Source organism: Micropterus dolomieu, linkage group LG06, assembly GCF_021292245.1.
Source record: "Micropterus dolomieu isolate WLL.071019.BEF.003 ecotype Adirondacks linkage group LG06, ASM2129224v1, whole genome shotgun sequence".
Taxonomy (NCBI): Eukaryota; Metazoa; Chordata; class Actinopteri; order Centrarchiformes; family Centrarchidae; genus Micropterus; species Micropterus dolomieu.
This window is the reverse complement of record NC_060155.1, coordinates 6,693,846-6,716,230: the sequence shown is the minus strand read 5'-3', so window position 1 is coordinate 6,716,230 and position 22,385 is coordinate 6,693,846. Positions and strand designations below refer to the sequence as shown.

The 22,385-nt window shown below is 40.4% G+C and overlaps 2 protein-coding genes across 2 annotated transcripts in view; both read left to right on the top strand.

Annotated features, from left to right (window-relative positions):
• The first annotated feature begins 2,879 nt into the window (after positions 1-2,879).
• Positions 2,880-22,385, top strand: part of LOC123972432 — a 22,176-nt gene continuing 2,670 nt past the window's right edge. The window contains 17 exon segments of the mRNA XM_046051937.1: positions 2,880-3,272; positions 4,865-4,967; positions 5,101-5,245; positions 5,632-5,714; positions 6,100-6,207; positions 6,549-6,667; positions 6,830-7,004; positions 7,282-7,379; positions 7,796-7,867; positions 8,541-9,299; positions 10,617-10,825; positions 10,994-11,595; positions 12,897-14,297; positions 15,976-16,247; positions 17,590-18,571; positions 20,771-21,021; positions 21,256-21,280. Of these exon segments, the coding sequence (XP_045907893.1) occupies positions 3,185-3,272; positions 4,865-4,967; positions 5,101-5,245; positions 5,632-5,714; positions 6,100-6,207; positions 6,549-6,667; positions 6,830-7,004; positions 7,282-7,379; positions 7,796-7,867; positions 8,541-9,299; positions 10,617-10,825; positions 10,994-11,595; positions 12,897-14,297; positions 15,976-16,247; positions 17,590-18,571; positions 20,771-21,021; positions 21,256-21,280 (5,492 nt within the window). The 5' untranslated portion in view covers positions 2,880-3,184.
• On the top strand, positions 15,877-20,222 carry LOC123972490 (zinc finger protein 135-like). Its single transcript, XM_046052009.1, has 2 exons — positions 15,877-16,247; positions 17,590-20,222. Exons 1-2 carry the CDS (start codon positions 15,977-15,979, stop codon positions 18,573-18,575), a joined length of 1,257 nt encoding a protein of 418 aa, XP_045907965.1. The 5' UTR covers positions 15,877-15,976; the 3' UTR covers positions 18,576-20,222.

Here is a 22,385-nt window from a genome sequence, read left to right as displayed (position 1 = left end):
AAGTTAGGGGGGAAGGGTCGCTCGTTTTTGACCACCCCACGGTTCGTGCGGGCGGTCTCACTCCCTCTCTGCTTTGGCCACATTAATACAAATTTACTCTTTTTTTATTAACAAACTTAAACATCTTATTCTTTTTGAAATCGATACAACATAGGGACTGTTTACGTATATTTTTCTAAATAAAGTTAGCAGGGTTGCCAGTTCAGCGTTATTTCCGCCACTAAGGGACGTACCGTAATCCAAAACGAGGTTGGCATAACAACGTCACTTCTAGAGACAGGTGAATTACCGTAAGTATTGCGCTACATCCGCACTGTGACCCCAGCAGCGGAAGACAGACCTCACGTAAACATCCAGGGACCTAACGATATTTTCAAACATGACAAAGTTACAAATATAACATGATATTTAGTTCTACTTTATAATTATACATCAAAACCGACCTAAACGTGTTCCTAAGTATTACAAATAGGCTAATTTCCATGTCTTAGAAACGTTGATACATAGACACCACATAGGCCTATTTAAACATGATCAGTGTGTCTTAATAAACTTACGACGATAAAAATCTCATCAAGACCACGAGAAATATTGACGATATTTAGATGTGTGTGTGTGAAAAAGAAAAACAGATATTCGGTTCAGTTTTAAGCAGGGCCTACCACTTTCTGGTAAGTCACCCTTTATAAGGGGTTTAGCCTATACTGTATATAGCAAATAATTAATAACTAATTTACAAATTATGTATACATCAGTTATAAACCATTTATAAACAATTAATAACACTGAATTACCAAGATGTGAAAAAAGATGCTCAATTGCCTCACTTAACTTCTGGAATAGTAAAGTAAAAGGTCAAAGTCTAGACTTGATGGCATTTTAGAAAGTGTGAAACCCACAATCATTTATTAATAGATTACCAACATTTACATCTGCATTATTACCAAATAGAAGGTATAAACACCAGCCAAAGGGATTTACCAAACTTGGCAATCCAATCTCTTATTAATGTTTTATAACGGCTCGATAAAATATTGGCAAATAATGTATTAACCATTTAAAATGCGTGTATCAACACTTTTAAGGGGTTTTGCAGGATAAGGTCCAGGAAATAGCTCCAGCCACAAACTACCACACAGAGCCAATACAGTATCAGACACTATCACAAACTACCACAATATATTTTATGTTATAATAAATTATTATTATTATTATTATTAGACTCCATGCACAATATATAGAGCAGTAATATCTAGGTATCTAGGCAAGTGCCAGGAATAGAAAGACCAGTGGTGAAAAAATACTTTTACTGCAGTACTGTGCTTAAGCACAATTTTGAGGGATACCTCTACTCCACTACATTTCAGAAACAATTATTGTAAGTAGCTAAAATGGTTGCAACATATTAATGCATGAGTAATAATAATCCAACAATACAACACCGGCAGGGGTCATTATGCTACATGAGGAATATTTTACTATTGATACTTAAAGTACAACTACGACTACTTCTGTAGTTGTCTCAAATTTTAAATTCATTGTGGAATTGAGGTATACTGTGATTTTTCTTTTGTTGTAATTTGTTTGTTGTACTTGGTGATATTTTGTTGTTGTAGGCCTATTATTACTTTTGAATATTTTATTGTAGGCCTTTTTTGCAGTCCTTACTTTGTGGAAACCCCTGGTACTTTGAGCCGATTGGTATTTTGTGTGATTCAATGTACTAGTATGGTATTTTGTGGTACTTTTCGATATGCTTTGTGGTTGTTTGTAGTTACTTCACTAGTTATTTCTGTACTGTGTGTTACTGTTTTGTAATCTGTGGTCATTTGTGGTAGTTTTAGTTTCTATTGTATTATCTGGTAGTTATACTTTGTTGTAGTTTGTAGCATGAAGCCATTTGTGGTACTTCAACAGTACTCACTGAGGTGCTGTGTGATGCTTGAGTTTGTACAGATTAGTACTGGTGTGTACCACTGACACACTCAAAAGAAATGGGCTGAAATGTGTTGAATTAATCCTATTTCTATATTTACTGTCCATGTCTTGCTGTCAGGGTTAAAAGTACACATGGAGCTCAATCTACACAGACAAACACAGCACATAAAGGGAAATAGATGCACTGTACAGATACACTGAACTGATTTCCCTACTCAATCAGCAGAGGCAGACAAACTGTGGGGCACATACAGAGAGAAAGCACAAGAGAAACAGAGACACTCAGGAAGTTAACAGGGGAAGTTTAGTGGTTTCTTGCGTCATCATTTTATGCTGCTGCTTGTGTGCCGATGCAGAGTGAAGGTAGGAACACTCGTATTCGCTTTTTAACTTTTATTTCTTCACGTTTCCCCTCTGAAACGCTTTCCTAAAAGTGGACAGATAGGGAGAGATGGTGGATAAAGGGAGAGCAGTGGCAGGTGTCAGGAGGGTGGAGGGGCCGGGGAGTGAGTTTGAATGTCTGTATGAGTCTATATGTTCAAGCTTTAACAGTGCTCGACTTCCGCTGCAGTGAAAAAGGGGGCCGCGATGGCCATGACATGCGGGCAGTGAGGACAGGCTGGGCCTGTAATTAACACGGTTCTCAGGCTGAAGCTGAGAGTGGAGGTCTAAGTGGGTCCACCAGCCTAGAGCAATATTATGGTGTGATTGGAGTGAAACATTTAGAGGCTCATTTCACTGAATAGGAGAAGTACATAGGCAAGGGTGTGGCCTTTCATTCGAAAATAAATTCAGTACATCAGGGGGAAGTGGAGAGCTACATTTGTGTGCTGAGGATTCAGTGCAGTTTGTTGATTTGGGGGGGGGGGGGGATTATTGTCTGCAACGTAAAGCTGGGGTTTGCACGAACGAACTTTTGTTATTTCTGCTTTTGCAGGGTGGAAGGTAAACCAAAGAATGTCCTAACACTCCAACTTTTAAATTTCAACTCCAATGCAACATAGCATACAGAGGAAACAACCTGCACCCAACAACATGCACTGAAGCCAAGAAAACAGAAGCAGCAGCAGCAGCAGCAGCACTGTCAAATCTCTGAAATGTGTAGCACCTCTACAAAGTCAGTGTCACATTAACGGAGTCGGTCAACACATCCAGCAGCCACAAAGACAGTCAGTCAGTCTGACGGTCACAAAGGGAGCAGCTCGCGTCGGTCTGAATGTGAGGTGAACTCAGCAGACAGGAAGAGATGCGGAGAGTTCGGAGAAAAGGAGGGAACAAAGAGAAGGTGTTTGGATGTGATCTGCTGGAGCACCTGAACGCCTCCTCTCAAGAGAGTAAGAGAACAAACTTTTTCCTGTAACCATTTTCTTCATGACATTCCTCATTACAACACACGCTAAACTATGCTGTACAGATCAATAGCAATGGTGTGTAACATCTCCAGAAAATACAGTACCTATGGTGTCTAACTGTAGACATCTCAATAACCATACGATTTTTATATAACAATGTGTTCTTAGATACGGATATCCTCAGTCAAGCGTTACCCAATGTGTTCTTGTGAATATTTCATAACCACAAATGACATCCTCTGACAGGTCACCGTACAGCTTGTAAAAGAATAATTCAACATATAACTTTTTGACAGTTATTATTTGATCAGAATATTTGTCATGTTTAAAAATCTTGGTGTCTCAATATGCAGGGATATTTCTCAGACAGATATGAAGTCAAGAAAAGACTAGACTGTGCCTTTTTTAAAGCACATGTTCAATTATTTCTTTCTGGTTAAGAATCAAACCACACAGCATTTACCACACCAGGTCTGCTCCAAAGAGTGTCTCTTGGTCATTTTACATTGTGGCTACATTCTGCTGTTTTATTTTATTTCTCTCAGGAGTCCATGTTGTAATCAGCAGTCCATCTTGCCATTTCATAGTGGGTTTTGCGTGGCCTGTTGCCATGTTGGAAGCTCTGTGAGGCTGTACTTAAGGCACAGTTAAATGCTAACGTCAGTATGCTAACATGCTATCAATGACAATGCTAACATTCGGGTGTTAAGCAGGTAGTTTATGTTTACCATGTTCACAGTCATATTTTAGAGTGCTAGCATGCTCATATTTGCAAATCAGAAGTACAGCCGAGGCTGATGGGAATATCAATGCATTTGCAGGTGTTTGGTTATAAACCAAAGTATTGAACACATAAATGTTTACCTGATCGGGCTGGAGAAACATTCAGAGGATTACCAAAGTTATTACAATTCATGCTGAGGGGAGCATGAATGTCTCTACCAATCTTTTTTTTTATAGTTTTGAGAACCACAAATAGAAACTTAATGGTATGCTGTAGGAAATCACCAAAGTCATTAGGATTCATCCTCTGTGGACCATGAATGTACAAAATGTCATGGCAATCCATTAAATAGTTGTTGAGATATTTCACTTTGGATCAAAGTGGTAGACTGACACAATGACATTGCCATCACTGGAGTCATGCTGCTAATGTTAAAGTGTTCAATTTAGAAACTTGTATACATGTATATGAACAGAAATTTGTGTATTTTGTCTAACAGGATTTTGATACATTACTTATACTCCATATTGAATATGTTATGATATCATGCTAATATTTATTCGTACACTATCTTTTGTACATACCATATTTGGCAATCATCCGGAGGTACACGCACATCCATAAATTATTTGCAGATGCTGGTAAACAATAATCTGCACAAAAGGAGCAAAAATTCCTGCACAACTATCTCACCCCCAATGCTTTTTTAATTGTACATGATGGTTAGACCATAACTATCTTTCTCACCAGTCCGTGTAAAATAAATAAAATAATACATTTGCTCATTTAACATATTATTCTTGTGTTATTTTGTAATTGATTAATTTGAGTCATTCACCGTTTCCCACAGTACCTCTGGTCTTGCGATGCTGCAGTGAGTTTGTTGAGAAACATGGAATCGTGGATGGGATCTACAGGTTGTCTGGAGTATCGTCCAACATACAGAAGCTAAGGTAAGTTGTGTGTATGTGTGCAGCTGTGTGCCTCTCTTTGAACTTATAGCTGTAAATGTATATTCCACCAAAGTTTAATTCCAGTTCGTATGTTGCTGTACTCTAAAGTGAATCTATGTGTGTATACAACCAGGGGGGAGTTTGAGAGCGATGGGAGTCCAGATCTGAACAAGGACCTGTACCTGCAGGACATCCACTGTGTCAGCTCTTTGTGTAAAGCTTATTTCAGAGAGCTGCCCAACCCTCTGCTCACATACCAGCTATATGACAAGTTTGCTGTGAGTAGCTCAGACACACAAACATTTCACACAATTTCCACCCTCTTGCGTTGATGTGTATTGGAGTGATCACAGGGGTGTAAAGTGTCTCCCCTGCAAAGAAAATATTAAATATATAAAGTCTAAATCTCCCAGAGAACATAGACAAGTTGGGTCATGGTGTTTACAACAGTTCTCTAATAATGAATAGAGACTATATGTCATGTTTCCAGCGGTGGAAAAAGTACTCACATCCAAAATGTACTTACACTATCAAAAGTAAAAGTACTTCTTATGCAGAGCGGCTTCTTCAGTTCAGTCTGAAGCTGAGAGACAAACATCCCGAAGTAGTCAGTTCCCTCAGAAATGTAAAAACATATTGATTCAAACTCATGTCTGTGTAACAGGAGGCCGTGGCCATCCAGCTGGAGGAGGACAGGCTGGTAAAGATCAGAGATGTGCTGAAAGAACTTCCAAACCCACATTACAGGTACTTGGAAAACTGTCTTTTCTGCCTTGAGAAAGCAGGCCTGTATTTCTTTGTGTTTAGATCATCCAGCCGGCATCCTTACAGTTTTGTTACATGACAAAACAGGGTGTCCACATGTGGCCTGTCTGCTTCTTTGTTTGTCAACTTCCTGTTGACGTAGATTTGGGGCTCTGCCATCAGGAAGCTAGGTTGGGACAGGTATGGGATTGGCAGAGAAACACAGCATGATATGATTTTGGTTGTTAAAGTAATAAAATGTCATTAACAAAAATGAATGTCATTAATTCAAATAAATGATTTGACCACAGTTTTTGAAAGCTTTCACTTTGCGTTTCACTTGCTGACCTGTGCTCAAGTTGAAATGTCTTCACTTTCTTTCCATCAGGACTCTCGAGTTTCTGATGCGCCATCTTGTCAGAATGGCCTCATATAGCTCAGAGACCAACATGCACTCCAGGAACTTGGCCATTGTCTGGGCCCCCAATCTGCTCAGGTTTGCTAATATCAGTTGCATACACCAATATATGTTCTCTGGTGAAATGCGTTTGAGCAAGACACTTATCCACACTCTGCCCTGACTACTGGGAAATCTACATAAGCCGTTCGTGGACGTTCCTAAAATCTAACTAATAGAGCAATTTTGTTTGATGATTATGAATTAGTAGATGTTCTTTATCATCTCATTCCTTCCTTCTTTCATTATCCTTTTCTCTTCCTTGCTTTCTTCCTTCTCTCTTTTTCATTCATTCTTTCATTCCTCTATCCATTATTTTTTCATGCATGTTCATCCTTACTTCTCCAACAATCAATCAATCAATCAATCTGTATATAAAGGTCAAAGGACATTGAGGCGTCTGGGTTTAATGGTACCGCAGCCTTCATGGAGGTCAGGGTTCAGTCCATCGTGGTGGAGTTCATCCTCACACACGTCCCTCAGCTGTTTCCCGAACAAGGTAAAACACTTTCCCGATGACAAGACAGAATTACCATTTTGTTTTACTTCATTTTCTCTGTATGAATTGCTGAAAAAATCTGAGATTTGGGCAGCAATTCAGAACTCTGGACTACAAACACACCCAGTCCCACATCACATCACTGACTTCTGCCATATTCAGGTGTATCAAATGAGAGAAGGAATTCCCTCCCCTCCCCGTCAGCAGCGTCCGGTCAGGAGGAAGGGTTTTTCAAATCCGCTCCCATTCAGCCCTTCCCCAACTTTGGTAATATCAGTCCAGGAGACGGTCCTCTAGCCATAAGACCCTACCACGCCATCATTGAAGGCACAGACAAGTAAGTGGACCACATATTTATCTGTCTGAATCATCTGATCTGGTTGGTGGGGATGTATTTCATACAGAGGTCAAAGGTCAATGATGATCAGCTTGAACATGCTGTGTAAGTCTGAGTGGGGCAGCTTGGAAAATAAACAGAAACAGACATGAAAGAGACATTCCAAATGTATGTTTACCAAACAGGCATTTACAGAAGCCTATCTCATGTTGAATGCAGCTGTTCTATTTCATTTTTTCATATTCCAAGTCCTTGTGAATGTCTGTGTCTCGTTCAGGAGGAAAGGATCTCTCAAAGGCAGGAAGTGGATGTCCATCTTCAACATTGGAGGACGATTCCAAGACCCACGGCGGAGGCACAAACACTCATCCAAAGGTACCGAACCTTATCGTGGTTATTATCTCTGGTCATTGTTCCTATCGTTGATAATTTCCTTTAAATAATTGTTATTTCTCCTCTGAGTGCATTATTTTAATGCATTATAAAATAAAAGTGATCCTAATCGTTCAAGGTAACACATGTGTAGAGGTTTCTCACTTTTCTAGCAAAGGAAGACATTTCTGTTGAAAACTGATGATCATACAGGAATATGGCCTCTGGTAATGTCAAAGTTAGTGTTAAGAATGTTTGATTCATAACTAAACTTATATAACTATAACCAAATGGTTTCGTGAAAATGATATCAACATTGGTCTTTTCTTAAAAAACCCCACCTGTGCACTTTTTTATACTTGCTGCAGTTATATATATTATTATATGTCTGGTCTTAAATAACTGGCTCTTTGTTTTAGAGAAAGACAGGCCAGCTTTGAGACCAGCCAGAAGCATGGACTCCCTCAGCACCCAGGCGTTTCCAAATGAAGGTACTGCTCTCGTCACACATTTCCCAACTGATGTTGTTAAAATGATAAATGATAAATAAATATCATAAATGTTTCAACAATAGAATAAACTACACACACTAAGGAGAAATATAAATATATATATAATTAGCTTGCTTTGATTGACCTGTGGATCCAACCCGTGTCATAAAATAAATGTATAGATAAATAAAAAGAAGTTCTCACTTTGCCATAGTGGCGTTTGGTCATGGAGAACGTTCTCTTTTTGCGTGTGTTATGGTTTTAGGTTTTGAGATGCCTGCCTGTGAAACTTTTGAAACCACCCTACAACAGTTTATTGAAATTTTGGTTTGGTTAAAATAATTGAAAATTTGCATCTTTAATACTCAAAAGGACTTGTCTCTCTACCAACATAGGGACTGTTACATAATTTTTTTTAAGACACAACAAACTGTTTTCCAGCTGTCATTTTGTAATGCTTAGAGCACCACAAATAGGTCAAAAACCTCACATAAACCACATCCCACTGAGGATAAGTGTGGGAAGAGAACTGTTCTGTTTTGCCTGTACTGACCCTTTAAAACAAAATCTAAAAACTTGCCTGAATATGTCTGAAACTGTATTAGTTAAAAGATTTACAGTCTCACTTTGGATTGTCCTTAGTCCCCGGACTTATCTGCCTGTTTTATTCCAGGTTCCAGACGTCCTGCCCAGCGCCCTCCTTCCACCAGCATCCCCACAGCATCTCCCCTCGTCACTCCCAACCCCCAGTCATGCTCGGAGGTCACGTCTTCCCCCGGTGCAATAGGTGGCAGTGAATATGCAGTGACCTACCGCAGGGGAACAGGGTTAGTAAGCGGGGGCGCAGGGACCCAGGGCACCTACACTGCCCTTGACCCTGAAGGTTCAGGAGTCACAGGCAATGAATCTCTTCAGTCCAGATCCCCAGGACTCTCCACTAAAGTAGGCCGAAGAGCAGCCATGCACATCACAGGGCCCACCCTGGTTACTGTGCCCCTGCATATCACCTCTAACCTAGCATTAGGGGTGCTGCAAGGGGGCGGTGGCAACAGGGTCATCCATCGTGGCAGGGATAAGGACGGAGGCGACAGGGTGGAAGGTAAGGAGGGAGGAGAGAAGGTGGAGAGCAAGGAGAGCAGAGCGATGGAAAGGAAGGTGGAAGAAGGCAGAAAGGTTCAGGAAGAGGAGAAGAATTGCAGTGGGAAAGTGACGGACAGGGAAGGAGTCGAGGATGCGGAAGGGAAGGCAGGGGTAGGCGGTGGTGGGGAGGAAGAAGGTGAAGTAAAGAAAGAGGAGGATAAGGAGGAAGAGGAGGAGGTCAGAGAAGGACGTACATGGAAGCCGGAGGTGGTGATGGGAGGTCAAGATGCTGAGGAAGATAATGATGAAGATGCTGTGGATGATGACAAGGATGTCGATTATGACTACATAGGTAATTTCACCTATTTCATAACCATGATCTCCTTTTTTTTACAACGGGAGTTCAACCAATAGTTATTTGCTATATCTGTTATTTTATAAAAAATTATTCTAATGATTCTCATCCTTGGGGTCCGGGACAAATCTGTGGGGTCACAGGGAAAAAGAAACACTGGTTACACACATGTATGTTTATTTATTCTGACTTTTCTCCTTTGTTATTTTTCTTGTGAAATACCGGACACGTTCACCTTCAAATGAAACTGAAATACTTGTTGGTTAAACTGCTCACGGCTCACAACAAGGACCTGCCACATGTAGACATTGCTTCATTTAGGGGTCACAGGCCAAAAAGGTTGGGCACCAATAATTAAATGTCAGAAAATAGTTTTAAAAAATGCCCAAGACTTAGGAAATTTATTTCAGAAGCAATTTTTCATTATATTTGTTGGCATTCTCTTTACATCCCAACAGCAATCAATAAAAATCCAGTATCTGTGGCTGTTGCAGGACTGTAATAAGCATGACTACCGACTGCTGTTGAAGCCTCAAGTTTGGCATTTTGGCGTTGCCATCTTTGTTTTTTGGTGCCAGAAGTGACAATTTTTGGATGAGAGGGTGGAGCTTTTGTTGATTGGATACTTTCAAAATTATGCTAGTTCTCCAACATAGTCTACCCTAGCTTTAAGATCGACGTCTTTAAATTGTATTCAAATATTTTTTCTTGTGAAATAGTACCAAGTTTAACCTCTTTAAATGCAACAGTCGGGGAAGGAAACATCCCTCCATAGTTGAACTGCTCACAGCTCATATGTAACAGCTCACTTTATAACCCAGGTGTTGATTGGTTATAAAGTTAATAAGCAAAAGGGGTGTGAAACAGTGACTTAAAGAGTGACATAACATCACTGATGGGTGTGGTTAGATGTGTGATTTGCTGCACCTGTACCCACACCCTACAGTGATGTCACAGGGTCCTGGAGTACACCGTATTGCAGCAAGGTGAAGCACAGGGGGGCAGCAAAACGTTTAGGGGCTGTTAAGTTACTATTTTTTAATATCAGTTAATGCAAGTCAAAACACTAGATAACAATGTTGAAAGGAAATACAACAACATTGCACTTCTGAGACAACAAATATTTATATTGTATAGTATTGTATGACAACATTTATATTTAAGCATGTGACGGTGACCATAACACACTTTAAAACAAGATTATTTTCTTCTTTCATTTCAAGTCTTGAAATGTTTTGTTTTATTCTGTTGCATGTAATGTGAATGTAAATAATGCAAGATCACATCTAATCTTAGCCCGTGCTTCATTTACAGACATGAAAGGGGTGAAGCCAGCTGATTTACAGCCAGCGGTGACTCAGTGTGTTGATGCCTCTGTGTTTGACGCTTCCGACATCCTCAACTCAACTGAAGTGGAGGAGGATGACCAGGGGCTGTCTGGCTACGTTCAAGATAACTTTGATTTCCTGGACCAAATGGACTGCAGCGCCCAGGACCATATGGACTGCAGTGTCAACTACCAGGTGTGTGTTGTTTATCTTTACTAATAAGGTTTAAACAGCATTTGAAGGTGGAAATAATTCTTAACACATTTTCTTTGGGGTTAAAGAATGCAAAGGAGAAAAATAGAAACATTTCTCCCTTGCACTGCTTTTCACTTCCTGTTTTTACATGTTGTCTTTACATGTTAGGTGAGCGAGTTCTCTGTTGAACCTCCTGGCTACTCAGATGATGAGTATGAAGTTATGGCGCAAGGTCAGCCTTCCCATCGTCCTGCAGCGCTACAGATGTACCTGCAAGCGGACCCTGAAACACACACCCAGAGTCAGACACAGTTAAATCCACACAGGCCACTCAGCCTCGACATAAACAGCCGACACACTAAATCCCTCAGCTTGCCTTACATGACCTCACCTGTCCGCGGACCAGAGGATTCGGGCTCTGAAGAGGAGGATGCAGGGGACGACAGTGATGATAACATTTACAGTAGTGACGACGACGATGACAGCATGTTTGTTAAAAGCCTCCCCCCTGATTTCTTTTTAAGCAATTTGACTGACTTTGAACCAGACACTGATAAACAAGACTGTTGCACCCATGATGGAGTACCTATAACTCAATTACAGAGCTCTGAGGAAAGAGAATGCCAGTCGCTAAACCTTGAATTTTCTGCATGTAAAGAATCAACTGCTGGAGAGCGAGAGCAGGTAGAAGTGAAAGATAAAGAAGATATAGATGGACTGGATGAAAAGGAGACAACAAAGAAGGAAGACGTGGAAAACAATAGGCAAAGGTAAAACTAATTCCCTTCACACACACCTGTTATCAACTCAGTTCATAACTACGTTATCGTGCACCTTTAAAGCTGCTTTAACTAATACAGTTCTATTACAATGGGTCAGATAACTATATGTAATGTGAAAGATGTCGCATGAACCCACAAATAACTACAGAGATGGTTTTATAGCCTGCAAACTGACTGCCACCATTCTCAAACCTGACAAATAAAACAGATTTCCAGATGCAGCAGGCAGCTATTTTCAGGGGAAAAACTCACTGTACACAACCTGCTGAGCACCAAACGGCAGATAGACAAAGTTAGTGACCAGCTGGGGAACATGGTGGAGCATTTAGCTGCTGAGGAGCCAGCTATCTCATAACAGAGCTATGTCAATTAAATATTACTTATTGTTGTCAGGTGTCCAGAAAGACAGTTCCAAGTGAATGCTATCGTTGCTTCGTAATTGCCGGATGTGTAAATAGGCAACTATTTGATAACAAGTTCGCCATATCAACTTTATAAGGCGATAATATGTCAAAGCTGTGCTTATAGATTGTTGTGCTGCCCCCCGGGTAACTGTTGGGTAGGTTTAAGGCAAGAAGTAACTTTTTAAAAAGACAAACACATTCTCCGTCCTTATAAGTTAAATTCATTATAAAAATTATAATCATTCTAATAATAATTCTGGATTACATTACTATTGCGTGTTTATCTTAGATGCTGCCAGGTGGGTGATGCACAGCAGCCATTTGTGCCAGATGCTCACCACACATCAGTTTGAACAACCAATAAAACACACTCACTTGCTCCATTTAGCATACTCTGAACGGCTTTCGCTGCTGCTACCTTACTTGGTCTGGTATGACCAGTAGCTAATGATACAACAGTAGTATACTGTGTGTCAGCTAATGTTAGCAAACCTCAGATATTTATTTCTGCATAACTGACATCACTGAGTCAGTTAACTAACTATTTTAGCATTCACCATTATGCAACTTGAAAAGTCTCACTTTAGAGCCACTATATGTCCCCTTTTTACAAATAAAAAATTAAGACATTAAATCATTTCAATGATCATATAATCATATAACAACTACAAATAGGGGCATAAATAAAGAAGCCAGTAAAGAATATACAAAAAGTTGATCTCATCTTGTTGCCCCATATGTTTAGCTCACCGTAAAATGGATTGTGTTTTCCAAAATCACATCGAACAACACACTTAACCTAAGTTTACAACCAGTTGTCTGAAGCAAGATACCTCTTTCCAAGTCCACTTAGAGATCTTAAATGTTTCTGTCATCCATCTGCAGCAAAGCAACAGACGAAGACTGCAGTGTCATGGAAGATACTCCAAGTGACAAAGAACAACCTCCCACCTCAGAAGCATCAACGCACTGCTTTGCTGAGCATCCGCTGACGGGCAACGATGAATCAAGCGCAATGGCTGACATTACGGTCGAGGAGGAGAAGGAAGCGGTTGATAATCCTGACGGTGATTATCCACCTTGTGATGGGGTTTCTTGTGGCACGTGGAAAGAAAGAGACAATGATGAGGGAGAGGATGAATGCAAAGAGACAGAGGACACAGAAATGGTTCTGGAAATGAAAGAAAGTGATGCTGACATGGGGGAAGAAACCACAGAGGAGGCCAATGAAGTGTCAGCTGACCAAGAACATGCAGAAAAGATGCAGGAAGGTGGCGAAGAGCAGGATAGTGCATTTTGTGGGACAAGCAGCGAAGTCTGGAATGAACTTGAGGATGTTATATGTGAGGTGATAGAGGATGAGGAAAGTAAGCGTGTTCAGAAGAAGGGCGCAAGAGAAAGTGTTGCTGGGGAGGGAGATACGCTCAAAGAAGTCAATGGAGAGGAGGAAGATCAGATAGAAAATGTTTCAGGAGAGAAAATGGTGGAAGTTGAAGAAGGAGGGACAAACAAGGCAGAGGTTGGAGTAGAAGTAGTGGAGGAATCAATGGAGACAACTGAAGATATGCACGCAGATCCGGAGATGCAGCAAGAGTTTGATGAGAAAGAGACAAACTTACCAAATACAAGTGAACTAGATGAAGCAATTCAAGGGAAACACGGCATCTGCAACGAAGCACAGCGACACGACAGTGGAGAGGTGGTTTCAAAAGAAAAAGAGAACAGTGACAAAGAGAGAGCTGATGAGCAGCGAAGAACAACTGAAATAAATAAACAACTGAAAGAGGTCAGGTCTGATATGAAGGAATTGACAGAGGACAGAAAGTGTGAGGAAAGTGACAGCAGCCAAGGAGGGGTAGGAAGGAAGCTGGTCATCTCCAAACATCCGAAGGTTTACCAAGTAAAAGCAGTGCCGGTCGTGCCTCCGAAGCCGCAGCACTGCAGATTCACCGCATTGAGCCTCCGAAATCAGCAGCAGCAGAAAGACAGAAGAGACGCCGACAGAGGGAGGGAAAACACGCTGAAGGCCCCGACAGAGCAGGACAAAGAACACGGGGATAAAGACGAGGACGGCGAGGACGAGGCCAGTGGGAAAAGGGAGAAGCCAACACTCAGGGGAGGGGAGAAAGAAAGGGACAAGAGGAGGGATGGGGATGAAAGTGCCACAAACAGAAACAGTCCCCTCAGCATGTGTTTTGATGAGGCCGTTGCCAAAGCAACCATGAGGCGAGAAAAAGAGAAAGAGTGCGAGAAGGAGAGGCAGAGAGATTGGGGAAGTGAAGTAGAGTGAAGGTTTGTTTTGTTTGTATATTGATTTAAACTGATTTGACTGTACAAACTATTTTTCTAGGTGTAGCATCAATGGCTGTATTTTTCCTGTACTGACTGAGGATTTTCTTTCAGTTTAAATTACAACCACAGTATTGTCATCGCAATGCTACTAAAGATGTGTTAGGTGTTTTTTTTCAGCCATGCACAAACTTAATGTGCAGCCAGGAAACGAAATGGGTTTTTGAAGGTATTATTTGGAGGGACAGAGAGACATTGGAAGCTGACAGGAAGTGAGGGACGTGATCCTCGGCCAAACTCAAACCGTAGACGATGCAACGACTGGGTCAGTGTTAAACCCCTAGGTCACCAGGACGCCACGTCAGGTAGCTAATAAATGAATAGCTGCAATTGTGCTATCTGCTCTTTAAGTTAAACAAAACTGAAACTGAAAGCAAAGACACAGGTGAGATTAAAGGTATAGTGCTGCTGAAACATGTTGAAGAAGAAATGTTTGACAATCAATCTGAATGAACTGGTGTTTTCTATTTCAAGCCAGAACTTCTTTATCTTCATTATTTTGGGTCTGTAAAACAAAACATCCCACCATTTGATAAATCAATTTTGATCCCCCAAAATGGAAAAGCCTTAAATCCAGCTCACTCCTGTTTGCACTAGTCTAATTTTACAATACTTTGTAATTATATAAAGTATATGTTTGTCTGCAGTATGTATAATAAACAGTTGGCAAGCATGTAGCCTAGTTAAATGGTAGATTTTAAAGAGCAGGGATGATGAATGGAATGTATCATGATAAATATAATGTCTGCAAAAGTCACGTTTTTTTGTTGATGTTGTGAATAAAAAGATGTTTCCAATGTGGTGTATTATTATGATTATTATTATTACATTGTCAAACTCAAATTTGTTCTTCATGTTTATCTATTAAACTATATTGGATACCAAGAGTGACAGAACCAAGATGTTCATTGCCATATTATTTTGCTAATTATAAGGCATAATGATTTTATATATATTATTGCTGAAATCAAACTTACATTGTCAGACACTTGACTTACACTGAGGTAGGTCTATACCACAGTCAGGGATGGGTAGTATTAAGTGGTTTGTCGTTTACTTGCTTGTGTGAACATGGTGCTTTCCAAAAGGTTAAAAGCAGGGTTACAATGTTTGAGATATTGCTGTTTTCCCCATGCCCCAAATCACTAATTTGTCTTGAAAATAATTTTATGCAAAAATTAATTTTCTGTGGATACAGAAATGGGTACATTCCCATAACAGATGAACTTTCTTTTTTGTTTTTTGTACAAAGAGGACGACTTTTCACATAGACATAAACATTTTATATGTTAATATCTATGTATTATTTAAAGATCAGTAGCTATTTTCTTTATAACAACTTAAATGGGAGACAAATATAGAGATTTTTTTATTGACTCTTATTTATCTCATACAAAACAAAAGTAGGCCTTCATATAACGAAGGAAGATTTGGTCATTCACGTTTATTAGAAGAGTTACCTCATTTGCCCTCTACGTCAAATCCGCCCTCTAGTTTTCCCGGAAGTAAACCAAAATAAAAGTGGTGGGAAGATGTTTCGCCTCACTGCAGAAGCCCCAGCTGTTTAATAAAGCTTGACATTTGCTTCTACCGGGTTTGTGTTTACAATCGGCAGGATGTCTTTCCCCTCCTCATTTGGTGCGCAGGCCGCAGCCATCATGGATGTGTTAGCGAAAGCTGCGGTAGCCGAAATAACGAAGCTGGTGGAGGACGGGACTGTGGTTCTGCACCTGGAGATGTGTCGGAGGGACAGCGAGATTCAGGAACTCAAAAGAAGTTTGAAGCTGATGGAGGTTGAACTCTGCAAAGCTCAAGAAGCAGCCACGACCCGAGCTACAGAGGACAAACAGGAGCGAACAGCAGCCGCGAATCAGGTCCCCCGAAAAGGTGAGAAGGAACTGCTATAGCTCCCACATCTGGGTCTGTAGAGAAGCGTCACACCAAACTTCATTCAACAAGTCTGACATTCAGAATTTGCTTCCTTACACACAACCTTCCTTGCTCGGTAGAACATCAACAGAAGACCCTGAGTAATTTTTATGGTCTCCTATTAATTCGGCTTAAAGATGAATCCCTGAACTCCTTTTAAATTGCCGCACACCTATTTTGGATAACAATGTGGAAACAGTAAATAGACATGTGTAAGACGACTAACATATATTATTAGGGCTGCATCTATTTGATTAATACAATGTCAATCTTTTCAGACAAAGAAAAGCATTCAATCAACTCAGCTGAAAAGCAATAGTTTGATTTTTAATTAATCTGCCAATTATTTCCCCTACTGACTGATTAATCGATTAGTTACTAAAAGGTCAGGAAAGGGTGAAAAGTCCAGAATGAGATATTGAAATGGCTTGTTTTGCCCGAGCAACAGTCAAAACAGAAAGACATGCAAATCCTGGAATTAGGGAATGTTTGGGGAATTCTCAACATTCATTTTAAGTTGTTAGACTAGTTGATTTATTATTTCAGGTTTAAAAGTGTAGTGTATTTTAAGGTAATAAGAGATGGAGATTAAACTCACAAGCGATTCTGAAAGTATAAAGTTTCTTTTAGTTAGTTGATGCAGTGATCAAATACCTAGTTCATGAGGAAGTGATCTTTAGTGTTGAGTATTGTCATGCTCTTCAAAGCATGGACACTTTCCAGTGAACAGGGTAAGTAAATAGTCCTGGGTTGTATCGTTACAGTTAACAAAACTAGCCAGGTTTCCATTTAAATGTATTGTAGTATTACAGAAGAAGAAGCTGCAACGAGATGACATTATAAAAAGACTGCCAGTCAAATCTGAAAAAGTGGAAAACTAGATGGGGAAAATGGCATTTATCTTTGTTTGTTTCATGTATTTCATGTATTAATTTCACGATACAGTCGCCTCATCGCTCCACATCAATCTGATGTTTTTGTCTGCCACTGTTTTGAGTGAACCTGAAGACTGAGTTGAGACATCAAGATTTATTCGCTAATTCTGTTTAAAGCGTTCTGCTGTTATTGATACACCAACTTTTGCACCTCAGCTGAGTGTTAATACTTGTTAGCAATATTTTGAGTGGTTTTATTCTGAATGTTCAGTGTTTCCATCCGGCTTTTTTAAAGTGCAAATTGAAAATTCACACAAACAGCTGGGTAGAAACGCATCTACTGTGTCTGTGCTTTGTTGTCTGGCATTTGCATTTGTGGAGTCAAATTCACGCGCACCTGCAAATTTCCTATCTGTCAATTGCAGACAAAGAAGAAGATCCGGAAACATGTGCAGTGTATCTGAAACCAAAGGCTGCTGATTCACTCTGCGAACCACAACATGGAACAGAGGAGAACTGTGACATGAGGCCAGCGGTGAAACACGAACCGGCGGATGAACTTGCCACCCAGGAAACAACAGACAGCACCGGAACATTTGACATTTGCTTTGAGGCGGTAGAGCGAGACGACCCAATCTGGCCTCCTCCTGCTTGTAGCATGTTTGAGAAAGGCTCTGTTGCACTGCAGCAGCACACACAGATTTTCACCCCTCATCCTGAGCAATATGCTGCTCATAGAAATACAGAAAGTTCCTATAACTCTTCAACTGAAACTGCAGACGATTCCTTAAGTTTGCCGATAAAAGTAGAGGTAGAGATTCGACCTATGTGCATGGCAAGTACCACTTCAGAGTATGCTCCTAATGAACTGTTCACACATGCTTCGCACCCTGCAGTCAATCAGAACCAGTGCTTGCAGTCTGCTCCGCAACAGGCTGGGTCGTCGCTAGCCTCGCTGCATGCGCAGAGGTCCACGGCAGATACGTTAGGACCGAACACAGAAGGTCACATCCTCAGCAGGAACAACCCGAGAGCAAAAAGGCTAATGACCGTTTGGAGAACAAATCAAAGACTGTTCATCTGCTCGGTCTGCAACAAGGGTTTCCCCCGCCTCTCCCAGCTGGAAGAGCACAAGGCCACCCACCAACCCTTTAAGCCTTTCAGGTGCCTCGAGTGCGGGAAGTCTTTCACCCAGAAGACCCGGCTGAAGACGCACCAAAGTGTGCACACGGGTGAAAGGCCATTTAGTTGCAAAATCTGCGGCAAGATGTTTTCGAGGCAGGACAATTGCTTGAGACACGAGCGGTTCCACAGTGGCCTGAAGCCGTACAGCTGTGGGCAGTGTGGTAAAAGCTTCACGGTGCTGGGTAACCTCAAAATACATCAAGAGATTCACCTGCAGGGGAGGTAACCCTCAGATACTCTGTGACACTTATTAAGAAAAATTGCACTTATTAACACGTATTAATCTTGGGTTAGGGTTATCTTATTTATCTAAAACAGTCCAGCTCATTGATTTGCAAGATTAACCACAACGATCTAATACAGTAGTTCCAAACCTGGGGGTCAGAACCTCTACAAGGGGCAAGATGATTACTTTGAAATGACAAAAAACGAAATTCTGTAACACAATGTTTTAGGACTATTTGGACTAGTTTAACATCTTTAGTAAGTTAAATGAAATTAAACAATCTACAATGGAAAAATGGCTCACAAAATCACACACATTTAAACTGTGACAGTATGACACAAGTAAATATGGTTTCATATTAAGGGCTCATGGAAAAAGTGTTGGACATCACTGGCCTAATACACACACACACAGGTATTAAAAAGATAGCAACAACAGTATAAATTGTATGGCAAAATCTCTACTTACAGTATATATTGTCCTATCACCCAACCCTAACAAATACTATAGCATTTTTCTGGGCTCCTGTTACCTTACATAATAATGATTTCAAATAGTTCCAAGCAATTTTAAGAAAAAGAGAGCACAACTGTCAGATCTGCAGATATCCTGACTTCAGGTACCGGTATCAGGAGAGGGAGTTTGTGCAGTTTTATCATGATCTTACTGTACTCAGAGGTGTTTCAGTGCCTTGGAAAGTTTCTGGCATCCACTCCCTGACTGGTACTTTTGTAATGGTTTCCCTTGCATTCATGATGTTGGACCTTCCAGATACACACTGAGTATTTGACCTAACTTGATTACACACAAGTGATGTTGATTGAAACTTATTATGCGGCCTCAGCAGTTGGGTGCACCAGTGATGACTTAAGTGTGTCATAGTAAAGGGGGTGTGGGTTTGTACCTATGCAATAATTTAATGTGTTTCACATTTGCACGTAATTTAAGTCAGTAGAGATTTGTTGTCTCTTGGCATTAAAGTATGTTAATGATCCCCTATTTTTCTTTCCGTTTTTCTGTTAAAGGTTCCAAATTTTATTTTATTTTGCGCCTGCAGGATTTATGCATACAGTATATACTTAATATACTTGATAAATGTAAGTATAAATGTATGAGTTTTAGTATATTCATTAGATGCCTTTTTTTTTGTAAAACTTGATTAACTTATATAACATGAAGGTATGTATTTATTTGTTTATAATGTTTTACTTTTTTGTTTGTTTTGATAGTGAACTAAATTATGAGTTAATGGATGTGTTTGTATGAATTAAAGTTTTTTGTTGGGGGGACTTAAAGGATAAAATAAGGCAAGTTAATGGTTGTCAAATTACATCCAGTTCAAAATAATGTTGGTTAAAGGTGGCAAAGAGTGGCATTTCCAAGTAAACATTAAAATTGAATGGTGTTACAATGCTTATACGATTTCTGTTGGCTTAAAAGTTCAACTTGACAGGTTATTGTTGGCATTTGCTAAAGCTGTTGAGAACAAAATCTCCAGGGATTTACTTTAAATCTTTAAAAAGTGTATAACAAAAACTTTAACATTTTACTATAATGTCTCATGCCACTTTTTTCCTACAAATATTCTTATCCAACGAAGGTTAAAGTCAAGGGCAACTGGACTTGGTTGAAGATATTGGAAGACGTTTCGTCCCTCATCCGAAGGACTTAATAACAAATATAAATAAATAAATACAAATATTCTTATGCTTTTTAACTTTATTTAGTGTTTGAACTTTTTCATTTATTTGTATTATATGTTACCGCTGCTTGGATTATTTCCGGTATGTTTTAAATTGGTGCAATGCCTGTACATTGTTACTATCGATTTGTTTGTGGTTAAATAAAAAAAGAAAAAAAAAAAGTGCGGTAACCTCGGAAGTGCCTCGGCAATATGTGTTGCGCCTTTCCTCTTGTGTTTACGGCATTTGTGACATCACTTCCGTAGAACGAGAACCTGTGTTTATTCCTTGTACCAATTAGCTGCTGTTAGCTGAAAGCGGTACACAATAAAACCAACACCAAGCTAACCAAATAGCTGCAGTTTGTGGACATTTGGCGGCTTCAGCAATGACGTTTTGCCGTTAGCCAGAGCGACTGAGTTCCAGCCTCGCGCCGGACAGCTGAGCCACTTTTCTCTCTGTAAAGTTCAGGCTTCGCTGTCACTTGTTTGTGGTTTTAACAATGTTGAACAGCGTTGCTCTGCGGGCTCAGATTGCCTCCGTAATCGACGCCTTGTCCAAAGCAGCCGTGGCAGAAATCGCCAAAGTTGTGGAAGATGGCATGGTGGTGCTGCGGCTGGAAATGTGTCAGCGGGAAAATGACATCAAGAAGCTGAAGAGCAACATCGAGGTTCTGCACAGCGAGCTGAGATCAGCGCAGCAGAGAGCGACCCTGCGACCCGACAAGAGAGATGGTGAGATGGACCTGACACAGACGGACCTAAGTACACTTTATAAACCTTGCACACATCTGACTGAGCTAACACTATTAAATCACACATTATATCTACCTAATATCACACTGATGTAGGACACATGAGGACAGGGCTGGGATGGAAGTGCTCAAATCTCTTGTTGTTGTGACGCCCAGCTGACCTTGGTGTTTGGGCTTTGGGGATTGGTGCTTCTTCACCAACCTTATCACCTCAGCATATCTGCAAGGCTCTGTCTGTCTGCAGGGGCCTTGTGGAGCCAGACACTGGAGTAACATTATCACCTATATGAACACTGCTACAAAGGTGGTTGAATGCCAGCAGCAAAACATGTGTGGCCGTCAGCTGCATGTATGTGACAACTCTAAAGATTCGTTGTTATTATGTATTGAAAAGGATGAGCAGCAATAATTTGTTTTAAACTAAAAGAGAAATGAGGGATATATCAGCAGTACAAATAGGTAATGTTGACAACTACTGCTTGATTGGTCAATCGTTGTGTTTTTGCATTAGCAATTTAAATTCTTATAAATTTGAATTGAACTTCCTAGCTTATAAAGACAAGTCCTTTTTTAAAGTGATTATTTCATGCTGTCTAGTGCCTACCTGCCTGTTCCACGCTTAATCCTTTCCTGTGGCACTGCCGAGCGTCTGTGTGACAGGGACATAGCTAGGAATTAGATGACTCAGGCCTCAGGGATGGCTTTGGTCCCCTCTTCCCTCTTGTGTATGGATAGTTTACCCAACAAACTAAAACACGCCCTTGCACATTAAAATGGTTTCTTTCCGTTTCTTTGGTTTGAACCCTGTCAATAAATATCTTGCAATTTACCAAAAATAATCTGGTTTATGTTGCTTCCCTTTTCCCCACGAGCCGGGTCGTAACATAAATAGGGGCTCGTCTGGGATCTGATATTTTACCATAACATTGTAGAAAACTGTCAGTCATAGTGATGAACTTACATAGAATTATCACCTGAATCTACAGCTCCACTCTGCTGTACGGAGCTTCAGCTCATTGTTGTACTTTGTCTGGTGCGTAAATGTACTGTACTCTCATAACGACGTATTAGACCGCAGCAGTGGCCAAGAAATCTGTTATTGTAGGTTTAATTTACTGATGAATTGGTAATTATATACAATCAGGGTTTCAGGCACTACTGTGACAGCGCAATGTTGGTTTTTATATTTCTAAAAGTGGTGTCCTGTTTTACGATCAGACAAGAGAGGACCACTCTGACCACTCTGGTCAAACTCTCACATGGCTCAGCAGTTGTGTCCTGTTTTTGAGAAAATGTAACAGTTTTGTAGACTTGGTTTTAAAACCAAACCAGTGTGAAGGTCAAGTGTGAGATACTTTTGAGGATCCCCAAAAG

Coding starts and splice junctions, on each gene's coding strand:
- LOC123972490 (XM_046052009.1), top strand. CDS start 15,977: ATGTCTTTCCCCTCCTCATTTGGTGCGCAGGCCGCAGCCATCATGGAT. Junction 16,248..17,589: donor GAATCAGGTCCCCCGAAAAG/GTGAGAAGGAAC, acceptor TGTCAATTGCAG/ACAAAGAAGAAGATCCGGAA.